The sequence below is a fragment of the Sphaeramia orbicularis genome, chromosome 8, assembly GCF_902148855.1.
Source record: "Sphaeramia orbicularis chromosome 8, fSphaOr1.1, whole genome shotgun sequence".
NCBI classification, from domain to species: Eukaryota; Metazoa; Chordata; class Actinopteri; order Kurtiformes; family Apogonidae; genus Sphaeramia; species Sphaeramia orbicularis.
Window position 1 is genome coordinate 50850045 of NC_043964.1, and position 27497 is coordinate 50877541.

Genomic DNA, 27497 nt, shown 5'->3' on the forward strand with positions numbered 1-27497 from the left:
CCCCCCAGGGGACACTGGGACACCATCGGGAGACATTTGGAAGGAGAAAGCTGAGAGGGGGGCGCTGAGGCACAAATGTGGGGCATTAGTCAAGTGTTATTCAATGGTTATTTCAATAGTTAATGTACACCCCCCCACCCCACCCCGACAATTTGTTTCAGAAGTGGGGTGTCAAGGAGGATAATGATTAAATGATTAGGTGAAGAGGGTGTTACTTACAGAGTGACATATTGTCCACCCTCCCACCCCCTGTCGCAAAATTATTTTTGGGGGGCGCCAGGAGGCTCATGATGATGTAAGGGGGCATTTCTTCAAAAAAGGTTGAGGGTTGAGAATCACTGTTTTCATCCAACGAACCCAACTACTTCATTATAATCTAAAAAACGGATTGAATGTGGTGTGAAATTGCTAATTCAAAGATACAAACCTCTAGGCTAAACTCATTTGCTTTGTTTTCGACAGTAGTATAACATCAGAAATAAAATCCATCTCAGAGTTTCAGATGTTCACCACCAGAACCAAAACCTGGTTATAGACAAAACACAACTGTTCTCATCTGTAAATATTGTGTATATAATGAGTGAGTGAGTGAATGAATGCCTCACAAATAAATGCAACACTGGATTATCGAATTGTATGGTATGATCGTTTTAAATGATGTATGTTTTGTACTTGTACTGCAATGTTGTGGAAGAGCCCAACCGGGGACTGGAGTTGAGAATTAGCACTAGCTATAACCTCTATACGCATCGCATCAGCTGCAAACTTGTAACTATGTTTGACTGCATTGTCCCTGTCAAATGAAATAAATAAGTAAAAATAAAATCAACAGTTTTCAAACAGTATGACACATGCATAAGTACCATCAAACCTTCCTTGCAAGGATGTTTCGGCTGGTATGGGTACACAAGGGGCCTGAGAACCCCAGAGAGTCAAGATAGTACCAGGCATGTGGTCTTCAAAGCAATAGGTGACAGTAGATCCACAGTATGGATCCTTTTGGCTATATTTAAGAAAGTGGTACTGTGCATGAAACAGTGTTTAATATTGACAGGGTGTAATCTGACAGAGACAGAAAAATCAAACAGAGAGAAAATGAAAATTCTAAATTGGGGGAATCTGAAGTGTCTGACAGTTGAACATTAGATAATGATACAATGTCAGTCCAACTGAAGCAATTACATCTGAGCCACAACGACAACTAGAAGTATAACTGCAAGAAGTTATGACCAGATGAAAAGATGTCATTTCCTGTTACCAATAGGTGATGCAGTGACTCAGATTTGATATTGTCCTTTACTTGAGTTCTGGGTGAAACTCCGGTAAAGCACAGAAGATCATGTAAATTTACCAACTTTTACATATTGTATCATCAACTTATTAGGGTTGTCTGGCCAAGTTTTAGTTGGATATGTTCAACCTGCTAGGGGTAGTACATCAAAAAGACAAAATGTTATTTTCTGTTACCACTATGAGTTAAATTCAATTTTGTTATATTGTTATGTTCAGGGCCTCGTAATAATATAATACTACTGCTACTGCTACTACTACTACAACTAAAAAAAATAAAATAAATAATAATAATAATAATAAACAGAATATACAATAGAGCCTTTGTGGCCAATTCTCAGCTCACTTACACCCTAAAGAAACTACAAGTGACATTTATAAAGCAGACTTCAGACAAATTATAAACGGGGCATCAAGAAAAGATCCTGTATCCACATGTGATCTCTGTTGGTTAGAGCGTGTCTCAAGAGCTGAGGTATAGAGTGCTGAGCAGTGTATTTCCAGGAAAAAAAATACTATTTTCTAACTGTGAATAGACAACCCTCTTGCCATTCTAAGCCCATTTTCAGATGTCTGGAATGAATCTATCTTGTCCGTGTCCTGTACATAGGCACCAGATCAAAGTCAGAAGAAGTCCTTGTAAATTCACACCAATTGTTTGTCATTAACCTGAGCAGGAGGTGGAAGTGGTGGTTGTATTGGAACACCAATTTGTGAGCTGGTATAGCTCAGGAGGTTGTGTGGGTTTTCCAATAACCAGAGAGTTGGAGGTTTGAATCCCGATCTATCTCAGTCATGTGCTGTTTTGTCCTTGGGAACGACGCTTCACCTTGCCTCCAGTGTTGCTCACACTGGTGTATGAATGTGAATGATGTTCAGTGTGGATTGGCTGTTGGCGCAGATGGGCAGACGCTTTTCTGTCATGTTGGAAACAGGTAAACATAGGTTAACTCCTGTAAACTCCTGTCAGTGCCCTTGTCCAAGATACCCATGAAGATCTGGAGTGGGTCCACAGGTGCCCTCAGTGGCATCTCCCTGCATCCTAATGTGCTACTGCTAATCAAGGTTATTATCATTAACGAAAACTAACGAAATGATGAAAACTAGAATTGAAAAAACATTTTTCATTAACTGAAATAAATAAAAACTATAATTAAAAGGGAAAAAATGATAACTAACTGAAACTGTATTGTGTGCTTGCAAAACTCACTAAAACGTATAAAAGTTATGGATAAAATTCCCTTCGTTTTCGTTTTTGTCAATGTCGGATTAATATGAAATTGATTTATTTTGCTCAAGCAGTTTTAGCTGACGGCACTTCATGGTCCGTCACTTCTCGTCACTTGTCGTTTAGAGTTGTCGTCTCGTCCCCACTCTATCTGCAACACGGAGGCTAAAGTTGGGAGAGAGCAGCAGAGTCCTGTCTGGGATTTCTGTGAATACAATAGCGAGGAAGATATAAGATATGAAAAAACTATACTAAAACTAAGCATTTAGAAACGAATGAAAACTAAGAAAAACTATCAAAGTTGCTCTTAAAAACTAATTAAAACTAACTGAATTAGAGTTCAGTCAAAATTAAATAAAACTAAACTATAATGAAAAATCCAAAACTATTATAACCTTGATGCTGATGCTAGGTACCCATGAGGCTGGGTAGAATATAGAGACAGAGATTTCCAATGGGATAATTATTATAGAGTTAAACTGAAACTCAGCAGAAGTTAGTGATGTATGCTTGTGACAAAATCCTTCAACAGTTTTAGATTAACTCCTTAACCGTGACTACAGTAGGGCTGTAAAATTGACCTGATTGCTGTTAATCATTCTTAACTTCAACTCTATTTTCAGTCCGAAAGCTAAGCTCCTGTTTAAATTGCAATCAGAACAGCAAAAATAGATATGCCGTTGTAAAGTTATCATTAACATAGAAATTAGCTACAGAGACCAAAACTGCAGCAGTTTGAAGAAATCAAAGAGAAATCAAGCTAGCATGTTTGCCAAAGATGTTTAAGGACATGATGCTTCACTGGAAATGATTTCCATGGTGATAAATGATTCGTTGCATGACCGTATAAGCAGGGTGCGATTTGTCAAAAAAAAAAACAGCTGGGGATGTTTTTTGTTTTTTGTTTTTAAATCAAAAAACAAGCAATCAACAAGCCTAATTCTTTTTTTTTTTTATTTATTTAACGGTAGGTCCTATTACATGTTGAATAGTTGAACATGCATCTTTAATGCAAACTAAAAATACATGAAACATTTAATTATCTGTGACGGCCACACCTGCGATGTGGGAGATGGCCTAATTAAGTTTCAAGTCCATGGATAAGGGCCAATCATGCCAACATGGGAGAGGATTTATGGTGAACAGGCAACTCAGTCAAACTGTAAAACAGAAAATAAAACCTAATTGATTAAGATTTCACATCATGTCAAAATAATTCAGCTAATTAGACTAAGTAAACAGTTTGCTCTGATGTGGGATTTCATGTGTTGAACATGTACATTGGCGTCTGCAGACGTACGTCCCTATGACCTGCTGTGTGTACCTCGCATGTACTGAGTGACACTTGAGAGAGAGAGACAGAGCCACTGACATATACAGAGAGAGATACATGAGGACTAGGGATGCAATTATCGATTAATCCATTAATCATTAGTTGGTTTACCTTATCCATCGATTAACGATTAATTGATAAGTGGCGATTTTCCTGAAACCCTGAATTTCTCTTTCGATAGGGTCTATAAGAACAAAAGCTAAATATTGTTTATATACTTCATGAAAAAAGCATGTCATATTCCTTAATTATTGATTTATTGAACCATTGGATACAGTACAGGCAATGACATTTGTGGAGTAGAACTGAAGAAATTCTGCAGAGAAATTCAATAAAATAAATGGATCTGAACAGGGGCAGTTTAGAAGGAATGGGCATTTCTGACTTTGCATCACTGACATGATGGAGCCAGATTGCAGCGGAGATGCCTCCCCCCTATTTTCCCGTGGCCACCGGGGTGACCGCGGGACATAATGTGGCACATACCTGTGGCCCAGATCAGGAGCCTGGAGGATGTTTTCAACTTCTGTCTCTGACCAGATAGTCCAGATGACTGTGGACTAGACCAGCCTCCAAGGAAAATGCTCCGATCCAATACCGACCCCACATTTGTGCATGTATTTAGGCGGGGGTGTACCACTGCCACAAACAGACGGGCCGGTCTGTGTTTCACTCCACCATGTCCCTAAAGCAATTCTAACTCATCAACGTCATGATCCGGTTTGATGACCGGCTATCCCAGCTGTGACGTGACAGCGCAGACACCCCGGCAGCCTTCGGACAGGTGTGGACTCGTTGAGTTCCCCATTATTCAACTTCAGGGATGAAGCCTGGTTTGGGCAGTGGCACCCCCTACTGTCGACACCACAAATCCCACCGTGGAAAAGGGCAATTAACTGACAATTAATAATTTAATGGAGCAAATTCTTATCAACAATTAATTGATAGTCAATTAATTGTTTACATCCCTAATGGGGATGTTTGCGAATGCCGAGATTGCCAACAGTTCAGTTCAGGTGAAAGTTAGTGCCAGTAGTGTAGGTTATTGGTGTAAGAAAACAGTCACAACACAGTAAAAAATGCAGTGTCAGTATTTCAGAGTCAAGCTGTTTTAACCCAGATAGAGTATTTAAAGCTCTATGGAGAGTAAAGCAGCTCTAACAGTAGAGTTAAAAGTCAGTGTAAAGTTCTGCACAAATGCAGTGTAAAATTCAACTCTACAGAGTGATGATTAGTGCCAGTCTGCTGCATTGCATTGTGGGTATTGGACATTTTACTCATTATGTTCTATTTTATGTGCAAGGGTTCAAGGGGGTTTTGTGTTAATGTTTATTTAGGTTAATACATCTGTTTTACAATGTTTATTGGCCTTTTTATACTTTTTTTATTAATGTGACACCATCAGTCAGACCTGTAGACAGAACAATGACAAATCTGATTGTTGCTGTGAAGTTATCAGCGGAGAGATTGAAACCCATGGAGTAACGTTTCTCCCATGTAAATGTAACATTAAGACACTTAACCTGTCATTATTTCCCCAAGAAATAAAACCATCTCATGACCCCCACCTTGGGAACCCCTGCAATTCTACAGTTTCAATATTAGTGGAGGGTGCAAACTGATGAAGAAAATAACACTGCAGAGAAAGAAATATTAACTTATTATAGAGTCATTTTTAAACTAAATTTGGAGTAAAATCTCTCTATAAAGTGTAATCATATTACTCTCAACAGTGTGAAAACACCACAGTGTTAAATATTTCTATACATTTCATTGTTAATTTTGACACTGAATTGAATAGAATTAACACTGGCCATAGAATAAATTTTACTTTAATTTTGAGTGGGACCAAATGTTATCTGAAACAGAATTAAATTCAACTCTTGAAGAGTTAAATTGACACTCTGTTGTTGAACTGTGAACCTGCCTGTTATTACCTCCGCCAAGGAGGTTATGTTTTTGCCGGCGTTGGTTTGTCTGTCTGTCTGTCTGTCTGCGTGCAAGATAACTCAAAAAGTTATTAACAGATTTGGATTAAAATTTCAGGAAATGTTGATACTGGCACAAGGAACAAATGATAAACTTTTGGTGGTGATCGGGGGTGGGGGGGGGGGGGGGGGGGGGGGCACTGGTCTGCCTTGGCGGAGGTCTGTGCTCTCAGAGTGCTTTTCTAGTTTCAGTTGATTTTTAACCCAATCCAACTTTATTTTTAAAGCACTTTAAAACAACCACAGTGGACCAAAGTGCCCCCCCCCCCCCCCCCCCCCCCCGAGGATGAAATTAATTCAGCAGAAGTAGGGATGTCGAAAACAAGAGGGGGGTTGATCCCCACCATCCCCCTCAACAAATCACACCCTGCCTAAGAGCGATGCCATAGTGAATGTGGCTAGCTAAGTATTAAATAATGCTAAAAGGCTAAATATTCAAACATGAGACTTTTGTTTCTTTTTTTCTCTGTGTGATAATGTTAGTAGCCACTTAAATTATTACTCCATTTAAACCTCATTGATCTACTTTAATACTTTTAAATATTTCGAAAAGGCAGTCTCAACCCTTCTTAACACTCATTTACAAGAAGGGGAAGTGAAAACTCTGGCACTGTGATGGTGGGTGGTGAACACTTCTGCCTCAGCTAAATGAGTCAAGGAGATTTCCGTATTGGGTTTGTTCTCTTTATGCTGCATTAATAATATTCATGCATAGCACTCTGGATTAGGATGGGTAAAATACAGAATCTGAATTTAATTAAATGCGTTAACCTCTAACTTTGAGGTCACTGGCGAATCCTACGCTGGACAGTCTTTGAATATGTAGGATCTGTGCTGTCACCATCTTGGCTTTTTGGAGTCAGAACTGACCTTATCTGAGTCAGAAGGGTAGGGTTGGTGTCGGATCAGTGAACTACTATTAATCCTGGCATGACGAGTCGGTAAAGTTGACGAAGCAAAATAATTTGAAAAAAATCTAATCAAGTGAACTGTCAATCAAAGCTAATGTGTAAGCTTGATATTAGTCCTATAATAATTAAGCAATAAAGAGTCATTTTCAAAAGGTAGTACTTTTATTAGAGGGTCTGTGTAACATCAGTATCATTACTATGAAAAATGTATTAGCATATTTATTTATTCTGCAGCCACAGTATACACTTTTGAAGAGAACATCATTCTGTAGTATCTGGAGCAGAGGTCGCGTTAACCGAAAATATTCTGTCATTGACGGATTTTTTTTTTTAATGTTGGAAAATTCTGAAGGCTGTCCATCATTTTGACAGATTAAAACACTGAGGGTAGTCTACCAAAGAAAGTTTTCACACAACACTGTGAACAGAACCTGCTCGCAGGATCACTGGTCTGTCTGTCTCTTAACAAGGCATCAAACAGTCCATAACAGCATCCTACCTGTGTAGGACCAACAGCACCACTGTTCACAACTACACTGAATACAACAACAGTACTTCAGTTAAATGACTCACCGTTAGTTCACCTGTAGTAGACCCCCTGTCCAGTTGATGGTGAGTGTGCATATTAATCAGTATCAAGTTTTGTCTCGTTGTTTAGCTGACTTTAGCCAAAATTAGATGCTACTTTGCTAGCACAAAGTGTGAAGACAGCCGAGTCTTCTTAGTTATTTTAGAAAGCCCAGTAAATGTGATGGCACTGATAAACGTGGTGAAAAAAGAGGGACTGATGCAGTGAAGGATGACGGACAAGCAAGTTATACACCAGTTCTTATGGCATTTGGTGTGCTATATGCATGCATTTTCTACCTTTCATGTGTTATTTGATGGCATGTCAATTTGTGCCAAGATCTCTGGTTCTGAACCCTAACCCTCAGTGCATGGTATTTGACACTGCGTGAACAAACACAAGGAAAGCTTAGAATGTCTACAGATAACACACCAATTAAAAGTGACATATATAATTATGCGAGTTGTGATATCACATTGGTTTATCAGCCAGCAGCAACTACAGTCGCTGCATCATTGAGATGTTTTTGAACATTAAATATTACTAAATATATCTCATTATTATTGAAAAAAAAAATTTGAATAACGGATAATAATATGTTATGACAAAATTTTTACGACCCGGTCTGTCAAAATGACGGACAATAAAAATTGTCTAGCGCAACCTCTGATTTGGAGTGCAGAGATTGTGTTTGATTCTCAGCACACAAACTGAAGGTCAGTGATAAATATCGTTCTCAGTGAATGTCACCACCAAAGGACTCACTGATTAACATCTGTGTGGTTCTAGCAGGAACTTTCCTCTTCTTCATGTCTCACATTGGAAAGTGTCTGTCATGTCCTTGATGTGAAATGACTAGGAGCTCAGCGACTGACTGGTTTATGGACAGTGAATTCTCATGCCTTTTCATACTTTTCATAACATCTGACATCTGCATTAAATGACAGAATGCAAAATTGTCTCATATGCTGTTTTTTTTTTTTTTTTTTTTTGAATGTTTCATCTCAAAAACTGAGAACATATAGATGGAGTGTTGCTCAGATTGTGGATCTGGAGAGACACATCACATGAGAGAAATATTTTTACGTACCCAGGCCAGAGTTTAAAAATTTTAGATGAACAACTCTTCATCTAGCAGTATTCAGTAAAGCCTTATGTTAAGGTTAAACCATAGACCTGTGGCGCTGTACAGTGTGTATATATGAGCTCTAACTCGTCTGTCACCATACAGGAGATGCCAGCACCTCTAAACAATAGAACCATTGGACCCCCTTTTTTTTTTCTTTTTGTTTGTTTCTTTTTTTAACCCATAAAGACCCAGTACTACTTTTGTGTCAGTTCCCAAATGAAATTTTCTCTCTATTTAACCTTTCATAAGTGATTGATCACCATTTATTATAATATTATCTTCTGTATTTTGCATTTTTTCAATCCTAATCAGGTATTTTTCATTATTTAATTCACTGATCATGTAGATGTTCATAAAAGCTCAGATTAAAGTTGAGGGTTGTTATATCAGAAACAGAGAAAACTGAAGAAAGAGTGACTTTTTCAGTAAAATCTATCATTAACTGAACATAAACCCAGTGTGTCCATCCACTGTCATTTATCAAACTCTATGGGTTTTACTGGCGAATCAGTGTTGTAGAAGATGATGGTGTTTTCACATTCACTACAGAGCCTCTGAACGTCCAAATGGGTCATATCTGATGACTGAAAAAATGAATAACTGTATTTTACACCAGTTATTTACATGGATTGATAGGATTAATGGATCAACAGGTATTAAATATTTTAGATCAGTAGATGGTTTTGGTCGCCAGTAGAGGTTTGGGTGTTTATGGGTTAAAACAACATGTGATCCAGACTAGGGGTTCAGTTCAGAACTGTCTCAAGCCAGTGTCTCAGAACACAACTGAACAAACATAATTACTCTGCACTTGGGCAAAAACCTGGCAGCTGTAATGTCAAAAAACTAGACTGCTTTAGCATCAGTCAGTGGTTGTCAAAGTTGATCATGGTCAGGTTGTGCTCGTCTGAAATACAGATTACTGATAGATGAGCGGAAAAATGACACGTTATGGCATGTCAGCACATTGCTAGTTTGGTGAAGCAGACGGGTTCTGACACCGAAGCAATGTAGCATCACAAAAACTCATTTTAGTATCAGTGTAACATGTTAACTACTATATTTAAGTCACACAATAACACAAATTGAGGAGGCAGTGTTTGACAGCAGTAAGGAAACGCCTTATTTCATATGACTTTGATTTTATTTGCTTGGTAATTTCTTTTAGTCTGTCAATTTGTTATGGGTGCCTAAAAAAAAACTTGTCTGTGGTGTGAATATCTCAGAAGACTGATTATTTACTGCTTTACATGGACATTAGGGGAAAATGTATTAATGACATGACAGTGATGTTAAATTACTTTCAGATTATTTATTCACTCATTCTGTCTTTACTTCCTTAGAGAATATATTGAGGTAAAGTCTAATTTTCAATGTCAATCAAGAAACGACAGCAAACAGATTAACCAGTGTTTCCCCTAGAAATTTTTGTAGATGGAGGAATATTTTTTGCAAAATAACCCTTTAAATTGTGACGTCTGGTGAGTTTTGTAGAAAGAAATTGATAAATTGCAACTTACCAATCACCAGATTCAAGTTATCTTATCCTAGTTACCTCATTTAAGTACCAGTTTGTATTGATTTTCAGCCTTAATTATAACAGAAAAGACACTAGTAAAAAAATAATGGTGTGCCACTGGTAAAGATTTATTTAAGCCAATTTAATGGCATAGGCCACATCTTCCATTTAAACATTTGAAAGAAAAAAAAAAGAAAAAAAGGGAGATGTCATATTGCCAGTGTTTTGTCCCTCGACACATACCATAGATGTAGTAGGACTGATGCATGATGGGATAGGTTGTAGGAGAAAAACTGCATGTCTGCAAGTGAATGTACGAGGAACAATAAAGAAGACACAGAACTGTCAAGACGGTTCTTATTTAATACAACACAAAACTAAACATTACAACTTGGTTTCTCAGCCATTTTCCACACTCACGTTATCTTGGTTTGTTTATTTTTCCACTTCTGACCCAGATCAACCTGATGACATCTACTCATGTCATCACGGTTTGCTCAGAAAAAACAAGTTTTACTTGGTACCCGTCTGGAGCCAAATTTTCGGATCTCAAACACTTTGACTTTCAGTGTGAACACGTCGCCCGGTTCAAGATTAGATGCAGGAACCAGCACCGGCACAGTTCTCTGTGGGTCTGAAGACACTGCTACAGTATGCACCTGGTTCTACAATGTTTCCATTCTATATGGATTCCAGATCGTTTGCTTCAGTAGCAGAGATGATAGGGAGGGAGGAGGTTGTGTTATGATGCCTAAAGCGATAGCCAAGTTGGTTAACTAGCGGCTAACAACTTGTAATAAAATGTAGCACATCACCTCACTTCAAAGTCAGTAGGTTATTTTTATCTTTTTTTTTTTTTGCAGTGGGGCTGAGAATTCAGCAGCAGCATCGCTGCTATATAGGGGAAACCCTGGATTAACAGAGATGTGTATCTTCATCTGTAGTATATGAACTGTGTCAAACTTGTGTTGGAAACTGGTTGTATTGAGGCACATGAATAACTCTGCACTACATCCTAGTGCAGAGTTCCAGCATTTCTCTGTAACAGAGGAGGAGGTTGAAAGAGGCTTTTACTGCACCAAGGTGAACAGCAGTCATGGACCTGATAACATCTGTTGTCGGTTACTTAAAACCTGTGCAGAACCAAGTCCAGTTTTTAACAGAGTTTTTAACAGATCTGTGGAATCGCAGCATGTCCCCAGGATTTGGAAGGATGCTGTCGTGATTTCGGTCCCTAAATCCAGTCACCCCACAACACTGAATGATTTCAGACCGGTGGCTTTGACTTCAATAATTATGAAGATCTTTGAAAAACGGGTTTGTTTAGAAATTCTGAAAAAGACAGAGAATGCAGTTGGTCAATTACAGTTCACCTACGTATAGGTCTAAAAGGGGAGTGGAGGATGTGACACTCACTCTTTTTAATTTGTTTTTTAAACATCTGGAGGGGAGTGGGTGTCATGCATAGTTTTTATTCATTGACTTCTCTTCCACGTTTAACATAATTAAGCCACACATTTTCACCCAGAGACTTTTAGAGTATTTTAACTGAGTAATAATTTTGAGAGGGTCAGAGTAAATGGGTTTTTATCTGACAAGGTGTGCTCCTCCACTGGCTCACCACAAGGGTGTGTGTTCTCACCTTTATTATTTATTATATATGTCAGAGCGTTTTTAAGAATAGATTTATTGTAAAATATGCAGATGATTCTGTGATTATTAGCATGCTCCAAGGAACAGGAAACAGTCATGGCCCGGTCACTGACAGCTTTGTCAAGTGGTCTGAAGACTCACACCTACAGCTCAATATGTCAAAGACAAAAGACATGGATATTGATTTTAGATAAAAACGCCAATATACCAGAGCCTATCACAATCAAGGGACAAGTAATAGAGCAAGTCAAGTCTTATAAATATCTGGGGACTATCAATGACTCCACTCTGAATTTTAAATTAAACTGTGAAGCTGTGAGCAGGAAGGGACACCAGCGTCTGTTTTGTCCTGTTTCCACATCGACAGGACCATGAGGACACTTTTTTTATTGTGCTTTTATTGAATCAGTTTAGCCTTTTCACTTGCGGTTTTGTTTGGAAACCTGCCCCTAAAAGAAAAGAACTCGCTGAACCATATCATTAACCCTATAATGCCAAACGTATCATATTTGATACATGAGATTTGAAGCCCTCTACATGATCAGCGGGATATCTTTTTTCTTGAAAAACCTGATGTATACAATTAGATACATGCAGTACACCAGGGGTGGCCAACCCTGGTCCTGGAGAGCCACTATCCTTCGTGTTTTAGATGTGTCCCTCTTCCAACACCCCTGATCAAATGATAAGCCTATCATTAAGCTCTGCAGAAGCCTGATAACGACCGTCAGGTGTATTGGAAGAGGGAAACATCTAAAACATGCAGGATAGTGGCTCTCCAGGACCAAGGTTGGCCACCCCTGTAATACATGGATAATCCACCAGGGGGGAGGAAGCCATTCATCAGAGGCCTTTCCAGTGACACTACAAGACTGTCATTAATGAGGAAGGAGGAAGAACTTTGACAATTTTGAAAAGGAATTCCCAATTTGTTGGACATGTTTGTGTTATGTTTTTGTTTGTTCAAAAATAATACAATTTTAGCATTGAGACCTGGTGTATCAAATATGATACAAAACTGAAACTCATACATGGAAATTGATATTTGAGAAAAAAAAAAGAATTTGGGGTTGTTCAGAAGGACCAATAAAGGCTCCAGTTTCAAGGAACTGGAGTTTTCTGTCAATGCTTTAATTGTTCAGGCTTTACAGGGTTAAATGGTCTGATCGTCTCATTGGGGAGTCCCAGCTGGACCTGGAGATGCTGTCCACTAGGCAGGTACAGCAGCAGTCAAGCTCCAACCCCTGGGGCCTCATGTATAAAGACTTGCGTGGATTTCATACTGAAACCTGGCGTACACCCAAATCCAGAAAAGTCTGAACGCACAAAAAAATCCAGATGTATAAAACTGTGCGTACGCCCGAATCCAAATACACTTCCTTTATACATCCCAATCAGCGAGGAATTGAGTGCATATGTTGAACTACCTGACTCCTCCCTCTCCACGCCCACATTTAAATATGCAAATTAGTATAAACAGGGTCTGCAGGTGGGATTCCCTCTGGGATTCCCCCGTCTGCAGGATCAGACGATGACGTCAAGGTGGACGCGAAGCGGAGGCCGAAACAGGCAGAAGAAGAAAAGAGACGAACTGAGACCGTTTGAGGAAAGAGTTGCCGATATTGTGACACTTTTCTTACAGGGCTGATACGGATTACCCCCAAGATAAATATAGATTTAGTATTTGTGTAAGTCGAACATTAGTTCATTCTACGGGTCATACACAGTCTGATCACAGCCAAACAAGAAAAAGGTTCATGCGTAATCATGTCAGGAAATCAAAGAGGAAATCAATGATTTTGACTCATGTTTAATCACTCAAATTATTATTTTCCAACAATGAGACAGAAGACGCAGTATCATCCTCCTGTCACAAAGGCTTCTGTTGACTCCTCGGTGTTAGCCGGTCCTCTGGTCCGCCACAGCCCACTCCTGATGCCTGTCCGACCGACATGGGTCTGTACTGACCCGAGTCACATTAGGACATCATGAGGACAATCGGCGGAGTCAATGAGCGACTGGACCGACGAATAAATGTTCTCACAGACATGAACACCATATTCATCAACCAATGAATTTTGTGTCCTTGTCTCCTTATATGGTTGTTGCTTAATGTCCTCCCGGGCAGGATTGGCACTGATGGGTCCAGGGTTGGTTCTGGTTCTGGTGGTGGATGTTCTGCTCTGACAGAAGGATGACGTGTTGGTGTGTTCATTGTTCTTCTGTGTATCTCCGATGTGCACATCAATCGGAGGAATGACCTTTTTCACATTATTACCAGTTTCTCAGTGTCACCTCTAAGTGTCACCAAAGGTTCCAAAGCACTAAAAACGTGCGTACGCCAGCTGTGGACTTGGCGTGAAGGACCGCACATTTCCACGGTCATTTCACTCTTTATACATCTGAACGTGAGCGTGGAAAAGGGCGTACGCCAGGTTTTTGTGCGTACGCACGCTTTGTACATGAGGCCCCAGGTCAGTGAGTTCCACCTCCTACCATCTGGATGGAGATTCAGAGTTCCCCAATCTAGGACCATGTGCGACAGGAACAGCTTTGTTCCTGCTGCTAGTTCTCTTTTAAATAAGCCTTGACGCACTTCACTGTATTTTAATTCTTGGGTTCTGGCTTATTTTAACATGGTCTTAACTTATTTATAATTTATTTATTTATTGTCCCTTGTATTATATCATTATATTGTGATGTTTTTATCATGCTTTTAACAGGTCTTACATTGGCATTTTTAGTGATATCTGATGTCTTTTGTGACGGAGCATTCCCCTCGCTGAGTGCTGACAGTGCGCTCTCACACACACTCACACAAAACATGCTGCACATGTACACACCACACACACATGCACACACAATACGTACATGTCACGCACACACACGCTAACTGCCACCCGCCAAACATTTGAGCTGGGTTTCTGGTTTTTATATCACTCATAAACATCAATGTACTTTTCTTTACGCCATTTCCTGTAGTTCATGAGAGGGTGCACACTCCTAAGTTCTACACACCAACATACACACACATTCATATTTTATACTCACCACATGATGCTGGGACCATACTGCCCGCAGTCAAACATTAAGTCAGCCAAACAGAGGTGTAACTATCTCCGCTGCTTAATAAAAGGGGGGGCTGATCAGGAAAAGGGTCACCTGACTCTTTAATTGGTTATTTTCGCTTATTATGTCTATTTCTCTTTGGTAGAGTGGTTTTTGACATATATACAGTTGAAATGTTAAAGAGAGTATTTTTCTTTGTTTTCTTGTTTTCCAATGTTTATTCTTCTTTTGTTTTTCTAACACATAATCATGTTTGAATGGTAGGGCCTTTTTCCTTTATATGTTGGCCATTTTGGCTTTGCTCAGGTGAAGTAGAGCCGATGGTGCGTTGTGGGTGCCTTTTGTCAGTCTGCAAAGAGGGTTTTGTTATTTCTTTTCCCTCTTTCTGTTAAGACCCTGTAAATAGTCTGTCAATGGGTTTGGGAGGACTGCAGTAAAAATCCTTGAAAGACAGACCTTTATCCCTTTTTTCGACTAGTCATATTATTGAGGAGATTACATGAAGAGCCCCACTACAACTTTCATTTATTACCTCCGCCAAGGAACGGCAGAGATTATGTTTTCATCGGGGTTTGTCTGTCTGTCTGTTAGCAAGATAACTCAAAAAGTTATGGATGGATTTTGATGAAATTTTCAGGAAATGTTGATACTGGCACAAGGAACAAATGATTACATTTTGGTGGTGATTGGGGGGGGGGGGTCTGCCTTGGCGGAGGTCTGTGCTCTCCAAGTGCTTTTCTAGTTTTAGTCTCTTTTTTATCTATTTATTTCTAGTCTGTTTTAACCATGATCAGTGAGCTGCTGGGAGTACCTGTCCATGTCTTTTTTCTGTGCTGTTTTTAATCTGTCCCCTGTATGTGTCTTGTGGTTTTAATGTTTTTTTTGTATATAACATTTGAGATGCCCTCTCCAGACTGCAGAACAAATCTACCTTTGGGTATTAACCCTTTCATGCAGGAATTATAAGAACCTTAGTTGAGTTTTTTTTTTCCTGAGTGTTTTTAGGCATGAAAAAAACAACTGAATTGAATTTTTTATGAACCTATTTGTCATGGAGTTATATAAATGTACGCTCAGCTGGACACCATGCGTTTAATTTTTGAAGCAGAGAAACATGTATTTAAAATGCAATAACAGAAAGTGATATACTGTGTGAAAACGATGAAATAAAAACAAAATTTCATGCTGCTAATCTGATGTTTTCTCACATTTTTACATACTCTAATACTAGTTATTACTCACTTCATGGAGATGATAGGGAAAAAAAAAACTTTGATTAAGAAAACTGTTAATTACAGTCTAATAACAATTAGTAATTGATTTACACTCAAACATGTCACTGCAGATCAGGTTTATCAAGAACAGCAAAGTTACAGTAATAGTATGAATTGCAGTGTATGATGCGTAAGTGTCCACTGTGTTGGCTGATATGGAACTAAAACAACAAAATCCATGAATATACAAAAGAATAGCTGTAGAATAACTGTCCACTGGAGTGACCACTGTGCATGAAGTCACCTTGAACCTTGAACTCACAGACTCACACTTATTTTAGGTAATGAATGACACTTTTTAGTGAGTTGAAACACACTTCAAAGAAATGCTACATAACTCTGTGTCCTGCAGAATATTTGTATGAAGTGAGATATTGGTGCCTGATGGAGGTCAGTACATGTCACAGTTTGTTCAGTGCACCTTGAAGTGAACTCATTTTATGGACTCCATATTTACACTCCTCTGTCCTCTGCCTATTTCATTCATGTAGTTCACCGGTGGAGTCAGTCTTATTTTATGCCATCACTACCATCCACAACCTCCTTCTTCACCAAGAGGGGGCCAAGATGGCGGTGCGTCTTGCTGATGGCCTGCAGAGGATGGTTCCACTGCTAAAAAAGAGCAACCCAAAGTTCCTGGCCATCACCACTGACTGTCTGCAGCTTCTATCTTATGGCAACCAGGAGAGCAAGGTGAGTAATAGTATGGATATTAAAGAGATACTAAACACTACAAATATGTTTTTGAGCTCATGTGAGTCAGTTGTAATGAAATGCATTGATACTAGTAATAACACAAACTAAGATAAGATAAGATATTGTAGTGGCTTTACCTTTAGCTACTACAACGGTGTGGAAGGGTTCAACCAGTTGTATTTTCGACAGGTGAATGAATGAATGTCCGGCTGGGTTTCTTTGTGTTTGGATATGCCAATCCATTTATTTTCCAGTGTAAAGTCCAAGAGTTCATCACAGTTCACAATTGTCTTTCCAAATACTCTCTACATATAAACAAAATAGGCTTCTTAATACAAAAGAAAACATTCCAAACGCCGACCAGCTCAATCTCACGCTTTCACGTTTCACGGTCTGAAAACTGTTTGGGGCTGTCCTCACACACACCTCGCCCACCTCACACAGCAGGTATATGCAAGTTTGCCACACCCAAGATGAGTTGCACCTGTGGCAATCACAGCCACACCCACTAAACAATTAGTAAATTAAGGTCAAAACAAAAAAGAGGAATAAACAAGCAAAACTGTATTTTGGCTCCAACAGATATACTTTTATTGTCCCTGGGGGGAAATTCGTAGTAGGCAATAGTGCACAGGGGCTGCAACGCCATACAGAGAACATAGTACAAACAAGAAGATATCTCAGTACAGACATGTAACAATAATTAACAATGCAGACACGTGACAGAAATAAGTAACACCAACCATACTATGACATGGCATACTGAAACATGGTACAGTATACAGCACCACTAGATAAATAAATGAAACTATTGCACAGCCCTAAATCCATACCAAAATATGTAACATCACAAGAATTAAAAGCCAGTGTGGTTAAAAATATTATCAATAAAAGATCAGACACCACCATCACTAAATAGAGATAAAATGTGATAAACATAAATAAATAGAAATCAGCCATTTTCACAGTTACGAAGTAAGAGGTCGAGATTTATCAAGGAGAGAGATGGAGAAGGGAAGGAATGATAATTTAAAGCGGTTGCAGGATGACTGGTCGTGTATTTCACCGTCGTGTTCTATCAAGAATCAATGACAACTTGAATTTGCGAGGTTGTCAGGTTCTGCCGCTATGTTAGAATCCTGTCGTCTTGATGGAGGAGACCAATTTTCCAATAGAAGTGGGTGGTACTAACACTGAAGGAGAACTCGACAAACACGTGAAAAAGCAAGCAGACCTTACTAGTACCCTCTGTCGCATAATACTTTGCCCCTCCTTCTCACTGATACCCTGCCAACCCAAGGACTAATTTTGAGTCTTAACTTTCAGTCTTTTTGAAAATTTTTCCAAAATGTGTAAAAATTTCAAACTTCAGCCATCAATCTGTGCACTCCACATCTTCTAATGGTAAAGAACATTTGTGTGAAATTTGAAAAGTATCAGGTGAATAGGGACAGAGAAATGGAATGGACAAAAATGTCAGACTGATGGAAGGACAGACAGAATTATACCCCCCATATATGACTTATGACCGATCGATGCAAAATAGTAACCATATTGATATCTGTGACCATTTACACTTTATAAGCCATCAAAATATGGACTATTATAAGTAAAGGCAAATTTTTAATATATCAAAAATTAAAAAATAAGAATTTCTCAAAACTGTGAACAAAGTTTGTAGACATTGTCCCAAGAAGATACATATAAAATTTGAAATGAATCTGACCAGTAGTTCAATCAGAGAAGATGTTTAAAGAAACAAAGACGACGACGACAAAGCTGACGAAGGCAACAATGACAAAGACGATGGTGGATACAGCGTCTTCATTGGCCAGTGAGCTAAAAATCAACAAATGTAAAAATAACACTTTTCATTTTGTAGGTGGAAACAGCCCAACGTGTCCCTGCTGTTTGAAAATCTTCATGACCCTTCCCACCCGTTCCATGATTTAGAGTTGCACTTAAAGTGTAGACTCTGTTGAGATGGATGGATGTGTTTTTCGTATGACTATTTCAGACCAATAAAAGGATCAGACAGCTAAAGATGTTTGAAATAGATACAGAAAAAGTTAACTTAATAAGTCTTAAAAGTCTTGAATTTACAAATCTGCATTTAATACCTTAAAAAGTCTTAAAAGGTATTCAGTTTGATATGGTAGGTCTTAAGTTATGTTGCCATAAATGTGTTTAAATGTGTCTGTTAAATGTCCAAGCTGCCAAGAAAGTAACGTTAATCGACTCAGTTCCACCCGTTTCACCCGACAATTTATATTGAAACTAGAAGCACTCGGAGAGCGCAGACCTCCGCTAAGGCTGATCAGTGGGCCCCCCCCCCCCCCCCCCCCCCCCCCCCCCCGATCACCACCAAAATTTAATCATTTCTTCCTTATCCCATTTTCAACAAACCCTGAAAATTTCATCCAAATCTGTCCAGAACTTTTTGAGTTATGTTGCACACTAACAGACAGACAAACAGACAAACAAACAAACCCTGTTAAAAACATAACCTCCTTGGCGGAGGTAATTAGGAAGCAATTATCATTAATTTTCCAGCCTCCGGTGAGAAATGACGCAGAATGATGGGAATCAAGGTGTTGGAGTAAATACATATATTTCCCTAAATCGTAGGAGTTACAAATTTTTGCCAGTATGGCTGTGAAATAGGCATCAAATTCTTCAAAGTCTTAAAATTAACTTGTAGAAGCCTGTAGGAACTCTGTCAATAAAGTGAATAGGTATTTTTTCAGTAAATGTGACCGCAGTATGCAAGCTGGAGTAGATATGTGTATAGATGTTTCATTTTTAATTCTAATGAAAATATAATCATACAAATATTTTATCCCACTTAATATACAGTATATTTTCTCTTTGAACTACAAAAAGTCATTCAAGGATTTTAAAATAGATACAATAAATCTGTTTAGTTTAATCAAAGATGTTTAAAGAAACAAAGACGACAAAGCTGACGAAGGCAACAACAACAAAGACGATGGTGGATACAGCGTCGTCATTGGCCAGTGAGCTAAAAATCAACAAATGTAAAAATAAAACTTTTCATTTTGTAGGTGGTATTAAATCCTCGGTACTGCCGTGGTTCAGCTCTCCGTTTAAATAGGGTCCAGATCTCACGTGAATAAACTGGGGTCTTACCCTCAAGCACTACCCCGTAGAGATACTACTTAGCTGAACTTAATTTTGAAATACTCGCCTGCCTCTAACTATCTTTAACTCCAACCTCTGTCCCGCTAACTCTGGTACCAGAACTGCCAGGAGAAACCTGCTCTGTGGTCAGTAATAATACCAGTCCAGTTGGCTTGATAGCTGTTTCGTGGATTTAGTGCACTTGTTACATGTCAGGTAATAGTTTTAAAGGCCAGGAAAAATAGGCCTTCGGGACACAAATATGGTAGGTGGATTAAGGCTAAGATACCTTCAGGACCTCTAGATGTTATGCACACAATAAACCTAGCATTTTACATTCACCAACATAGTATACCACATAGGAAAATAACTCAAGGAGAATTTAGAATTTACTTTTTCATAAATTTATTGTAGGCAATTTCACAAAGCAGTGGAAACAGCCCAATGTGTCCATGCTGTTTGAAAATCTTCATGACCCTTCCCACCCGTTCCATGATTTAGAGTTGCACTTAAAGTGTAGACTCTGTTGGGATGGATGGATGGATGGATGGATGGATGGATGGATGGATGGGAAATTACAGTATAGCAGCAGCATGACACACATTCAATAATAATATAAAACCACAGCAAACATGAGTAAAGAGAAATATAACATAAAAGCAAACACTGCACACTATAAATTAGAAGTATAAAAAGATCTGGGTAGAATCTATGTAATAACTGTAATGTGCTGAAATAGAACTGTAAGGTGCACCACACTGACACAACAACACAATCTGTAGAGGAACACTTTTTTGGGGGGAACTTTAGTACATTTAAGAGCAGTTCAGACCTTCAGTTCCTCCGGTGATAAAACCATATTAAAACTCAAACTGTTTCACAGGCTCATATGTTTCTGCTTAACTCTTTCGGTGCCAGACAGTTAAGGGGCTAATAAGCCTTAAAAGTGCCACAGAATTTGGCCGTTTTTCAGTATTTCGCGTCGTTTTTATAATATTTGAAGAATCCTGCAGGAAACCGCTTGGTAACATCCGACCGATTGCTGATTCGATTCAAAACGCACCGGACGCAGCCGATTCATTATTGATCGTAATTTGCATAATTTATAATAATAATAATAATAATAATAATAATAATAATAATCTTTATTTATATAGCACTTTTCATACATTAAAAACTGTAGCACAAAGTGCTTTACATATCAGTTTAAAAATCAGTACCGCCCCCCACCCACACCCACCCACTCACCCGCGCACACACACACACACACACACACACACACACACACACATATACATGCAAACCCACAAGCTCACACATACTTAAGAAGACTGACTGAGCACGGGTAGACCAGAACAAAAATGTACAAGTAAAAGTAAAACATCAATTTAGGAGGCGCTGTCTCAGGGAGCCATCCGCACCAGGAGGCAGCCGCCGACCCCGGCGACCAGGCACCAGCAACACAGCCCCGCATCCCAACTAGTGGGAGAGGGCCAACTGGGACCCCCACCCACCAGAAAGGAGCGGACCCCAGTGAGAGAAGGCGCCACAGCCCCCGGAGTCCACAGCCGCCCCCCGGCATGGAGGGCTCCCTCTGATGAAACACCGGAGAATAAGAAACATTAAAAAGATATAAAAATATTATTCGGTCGCATGACCTCAAATTCCCATCTGATTGGTCTCAAAAGGGGGACACAGAAAGAACGTCATCGAAATGTGAGAAAGAAATGGGGGTGGATGGTTTGTTTGTACACAAATATGGCGTGTTCTCCAAAGCCGATCTGATCGGCCCGTGGCACTTTAAAGGTTGTATTCGTAAAGCCGATTTAATCGGCCCATGGCATTGAAAGAGTTAAGCATCTCATTATTCTCTGTCGTATGGATGTCCCTGAACTACTTCTGTCTCACATCAACACCTGGACAGTCAGTCACTAATCACCACCATCTCAGCTTCTTTCCAACTTTCACCATTTTCAGAATCATGTGAAGAGTGGAGTTAGACTCAGAACAGGATAAAGTTACACTTGAAATGGTGTTATGCCTAGAGACTGTATGAAAGCAGTAGAATTATCCACAGTTACGCTGTTTGGTGAGAAGAAAGAGAATGTTTCAGTGTCACATGGCCTTTCAATGTCCCGCCTCTTAAGACTAGCATCAGGGCCAATCACACACTCATTCCATGGGTGAAATCAATGTGATTTACAGATTTTTGACTGATCCAAAGTCACCGTAGTCATAACCTACATATCTTCTGAGATTACTGACACTTCTATTCCTACAGTCCACTGGAATTTGTGTATTATTATTTCACTGAGACCTTATTAACCTTTGTAAAACGTGACTTATTAAAAACTAGTCCCAAAATTTGGAACAAAGATGTTTATTAGACCTTTTAACAACATCCAAACAAAACATTTTGTCATATCATTTTGTTTTAATATATTTTTGTGTCACATTTGATACATTAGGCGTTTTTATAAAATACCTTACATAACTACAGTATCAAATTTAATGCACACATTTTTAACACAATTTAACTGTACCATAAGGAATCAATTATCAAGTAACTATGCATTGATTCAGTACATCAAGGTTTTTTGTTTTTTTTTTTTTTTTTTATGAGTAACAATATAGATGTTCTTCTGAATGTAACTTATTGAAAATTACCGAGGACTTTTTTGTAAAGTGTGTGTATGATTTAACAATAGCGGCCATATTGAAAAGGGGTGGGGGCTTTTCACTGGCTGCAGTGGGATAATAATCCACCAGGGGGCAGGAAACATGTGTCAGGTCATGTATAACAGGTTTTTAAGGAAAGTATTGATCTTGTTGATTAGAAAGAGGTTTCAGAACCTGGCATAGCAAATATGATACAAATGGTTTTATAGGGTTAATTCAATCTCATCCATCAACAAATTTTCAATATTTATGACTGTAACCAATTAAGACAGATACAGAACATTTCATATTCGCCTATTTTCCACCAGATTCCCAGAGACTTTATTAATAGGAACTAATTTTCCTGGGTAAAAGTATTCCTGCTAATCTGTTCTTTGTGTTTCCACTGCACCAAAAAGTTCCAAATGTGTATTCAAATGAGGCTCAGTCAGTCTTTGTGAGTTGTCGACTGCTCAAAGTCCTGCTGAATTTCTTGTAAGCATATTTGGTGTTTGGTATGCGTTTGACAAGGCCCAGGCTTATTGAGCGTATTAGGATGTTTTCGGATGGACAGACAGATTACTGCAATGCACTTGTGAGCCAAATACACTCGGCTTGGTTTGAGCTGAATAGTGTATTCAGCAAATAGACCTCGTCGTCCGCCTCTGCTTGTCACAGCTTCTATATTTTGCTCCATTTTCCAAATGATCAAAACACAAATGAAGTGAAGTTTGTAGAATTTGAATAAACAAGTTTGCAGCCACACACTGGCTATAGGGGCTGAATGTAAGTGTGGAATGTTGTAGGAACTTTTTTCAGGGAAAGTTTTTTACACAAGTAATTTTAGTGCAAATGCACCAAAGTTTTTCACAGTTCTTGGTGAAGTAAAAGTTCCGGCTGTGGAAAAGGGGCTGTTGTTAGTGTAGCGAATGGTGCCCACCTCTGTATAAAGGATATGTGGCACTATTTCAAAGCCTTGAGTCTGGCTTTGTGGGTTGTTTTGGAGACAGAAGTGACCATGTATGGGCATGTGGAGCTGGAGAAGACTGAGTTATTAAACTCACAAAGCCAACAACTAAGCAAACAACTGAGTTAAGTTGTCTGAGAAGTTACACCATCAAGATAATCAGAGGAATCTGTCATGAAGTTTGATGGAGCTCAGTTGCAGTAGTCATTCTGTTAGAGTAACTTTAATAATAGCATTAATTTCTGTGCAGTGGCAGATCCAGAAAAAAATGGAGGGGGCGGGTATTTACATATACAAGGGTTGGACAAAATAATGGAAACACCTTCACCTCAAGATGATAATGCCCCAATCCATACAGCTAGAATTGTTAAAGAATGGCATGAGGAACATTCTAATGAAGTTGAGCATCTCGTATGGCCGGCACAGTCCCCAGACCTCAACATTATTGAGCATTTATGGTCAGTTTTAGAGATTCAAGTAAGACGTCGATTTCCACCGCCATCGTCTCTAAAAGAGTTGGAGGGTATTCTAACTGAAGAATGGCTTAAAATTCCTTTGGAAACAATTCACAAGTTGTTTGAATCAATACCTCGGAGAATTGAGGCTGTAATTGCCGCAAAAGGTGGACCTACACCATATTAAATTATATTTTGTTGATTTTTTAAGGTGTTTCCATTATTTTGTCCAACCCCTGTACATATGTGATATCCTTCTCCAAATTGTCATATTTCAGGACTGCTTGCTTTGTTTACCGAGCATACTATGCATTACAATCACTTTTCACAACACAATATGCACTTTAATCTTAACTAACCCTGAGGCTTAGACGTAGTAGTAAGTTTTCTTCTACTTGGTAGTAGGTCTACTAGTAATTCATACGGGAAAATGTGCGTGTGCATGTACAATACTAGACCATCTGTCCAACAAAACACCAATGATTCACAAGATGCTGACACATGTCCAACAGCCAGTAAATGCAGTCAAATGTGTCCACACACATCAGTTTAGATACAGGCCTATGTTTGACAGCTGGGTGTAATTCACTCAATCACTGCTTGTGTTCTGTGGCAAATGCCATACAGTTCTATAGTTCATACTGTATAATAATACATTACATACCTTCTGTGTACCTTCTGCTTGTTTGCTTTTAATGCAGACCCAAATGCTGCTTTTCTCTTCGTGATTATTAGAATTTAGTCTAGTTCAGATTTACCTCCCTTTACCATATAAACACTAGTTATGAATGATGCGTGCACAGTAGACCTCCCCCTCTTCCAATACAACAGATAGGAGAACCTCAGGGCGCATAAAGTAGTGCCCATGCACCACCCACAGAAGTAAACATCACATATCGAAAAAAAGTAACATACGGAAATAGCTAATAGGTCAATATAAATACTACTGTTGTATAATTCAGGAGGTAACACTTTGGTCAACAGCCAAGGACTAAGGTTTGAATCCTGGCCAAAACAGTGATTTTTTTTCTGTAGATTTTCAAAAGGTTGGGGGTTATAATCTGGTGGATTATGTTTTGATTATGTTAGCATTAAATAATAACCTGAATTTACTTGGTGATGTTTAACATAATATTTGGCTGGTATTTCAGTTTCAGTGTCACCCTTCATTTCACTTTTTACCAGTGTCAACTAAAAATTAGCAATGGCTGATGTTAGAGTTACTATTTATGTACATTCAAATTTTTTTTTTTTTTTTTTTTTTTTACGTAACCCCAACGTGAAGTAAACATTCACTGCAGGTTTTGCCACTTGTGTATTGGCTTCATTTTCCAGCCTTAGAGGACATTTCTTGGTTACGTCATAGTCTTTCTCACAGAATGACCCCTTTTCTCTCTTGTTGCTTGGTAGCTCATCATCCTGGCCAATGGAGGCCCAGAAGGTCTGGTGTTCATCATGAGGAACTACAACTATGAGAAGCTACTGTGGACCACCAGCCGTGTCCTCAAAGTCCTCTCAGTCTGTCCTAGCAACAAGCCAGCCATAGTGGAAGCTGGTATGTATACTTCAAAAGGGTTTTCCCTTTGGTTTTTGTGTTATTGAAATGAATAAGCTCTATGGGAAAGAAAAAGTCATAATACTTTTATGACTTGAAGCATAAATGACATCACAGTGAGTAAAAAATCTAATATAAGGTATAAACAAACTATGCCACAGCCACATGACTGTAATTTCATGACTATTATCCCCCTGAATGATTTCATGTGCTAAGTTCTTCCACAAAAAATGTTTCTCTCACTGTGACCTGATCTAGCAGCAGGTATAATTCAACTTATGGCAGTTACTGAAAATATAAAAATCCTCCCTGAACCCAGTATTTTGTTTGTCCTTTATGAGTTTTTTTGATTAACACTGTAAAGGTATAAGTTGAACAATTTACATTTTCTGTGTGGGAATGATTTGTCCCCAAAAGCTTCTTTCATCTCATTTAAATGGAAATGGAAAAATTCAAACTGCTTATTTACCAGGTTGTGTGCATCTTTATTTCTGCCTGTGTCTAGGTGGTATGCAGGCTTTGGGCCAGCACCTTACAGGCTCCAGTCAGCGTCTGATCCAGAACTGTCTGTGGACACTCCGGAACCTGTCAGACGCTGCAACCAAACAGGTAGACAGTAACTACTGTCACCCCTACTTCTATGCCTGGTATAGTTCGTCAAAATTTAGACAGTGAGGCATGACTCAACAGTAGCAGAATGTGTACCATTGTATTTAATATAACAAAGTGGCTATTGACACAGTACTGTGGAACGAAATATTGGTTTGTCTGTTACCACAGAGCCAATCAGCGCCCTTGTTATATCATGTCTAGACTGGTAACTCGCATCCCGACAAGTACCAAGGCAATCAGATAGTGAATAGGTCAGACCAAAACACAGCAGACATTTAGCTCACTCTGTAACCTATCAGACTGCAATGTGGAAGACTCAGGTCCAATTCCTGGTTGGAGTCGTAGTTCTTTTTTTTTTTTTTTTTTTTTTTTTGTTTTTCCCTAAAGATTTTCAAACACGCATGGCGGATAGGTAAACCTGACATTGATATAAATCAGCCACTGGGACAACGTTCAGAGTGCAGAATTCCACAAGACCACAGCACTGAATACACTGAACTGACACAAAGCTGAAGTCACACAGCACACTGCCACATCTAACATGCAGCTCCGCCCACCTTCTCCAGCCTCCAGAGCAAAGAACACCATAAAACAACATAAGAGTATTTAGAACAATAATTCCTATTCTATGCTATATACTATCACTAATTTGTTGTTTCTTCCGTAAGTTGTCACAGTACTGTGAGAGCAAAATACAGAACAGAAAAGAATGAACAGAGGTATATGCCATATATCGCCACAGTACTGTGGCAACAAGAGGAGAATGAGTTCATGGAACAGTATCTATGATTTGCTCTAGTACTAATGCTAACATTTGATTGGTCTGTGGCAATAGACAAACCCATATTTTGTGCCACAGTAAAGTGGCAGTAGCCACTGTCTTGATCTAAATAATATGATTTATATATTTGACCTTATATTTCACTGTATTTGTCTGAAATGCTTTAGTTACAAGTTGTATTTTAGATTGGCATTTATAAAAGCAGAATATTGTTTTATTTTTTGTTTTTTGGTAGATCTCAGTAGAACTGAAGTGCTTACAATCTGCAGTTATAGTTGTCATTCAGGTTCTTAATCGTAACCTGTCTGAAAACACTGTGAGAGCCCAAACCCGCCTCTTGCCACTTTTGCTTTGAGTTGTTCTTCTAATTTTATTTTCTGGGCTGTCGGTTGGACAACACTGCATTGTGATGGACTCACTTTGAGCTCTGAGATTATTTTCAGAATTTGTTCAAGGAATTCCTTTAACCCAGGGGTTCCCACAGTGGGTACTTGAAATTTTTTTTTTAGGAAAATATATTAAATAAGTCATCAGGTAGCAAATACAAAATAAATGAGAATTAATGCTGAAATATAAAACAAATAAATACATTCATATAATAGCTTTATTGTCAATCATCTTGTTAAATTTTTGGTAACATTTTAAGAGGATTTCTCTTTTATATTATTCA

At 38.8% G+C, this 27497-nt stretch overlaps 1 protein-coding gene across 2 annotated transcripts in view; it reads left to right on the forward strand.

Moving 5' to 3' along the window:
• Positions 1–27497, forward strand: part of LOC115423925 (junction plakoglobin-like) — a 285940-nt gene that overhangs the window by 201804 nt on the left and 56639 nt on the right. For both annotated transcript variants that reach the window (XM_030140961.1, XM_030140962.1), the window contains 3 exons: positions 16454–16655; positions 25290–25434; positions 25940–26043. In XM_030140961.1, coding sequence (XP_029996821.1) covers positions 16454–16655; positions 25290–25434; positions 25940–26043 — 451 coding nt within the window. The remainder of the gene's footprint in view (positions 1–16453; positions 16656–25289; positions 25435–25939; positions 26044–27497) is intronic.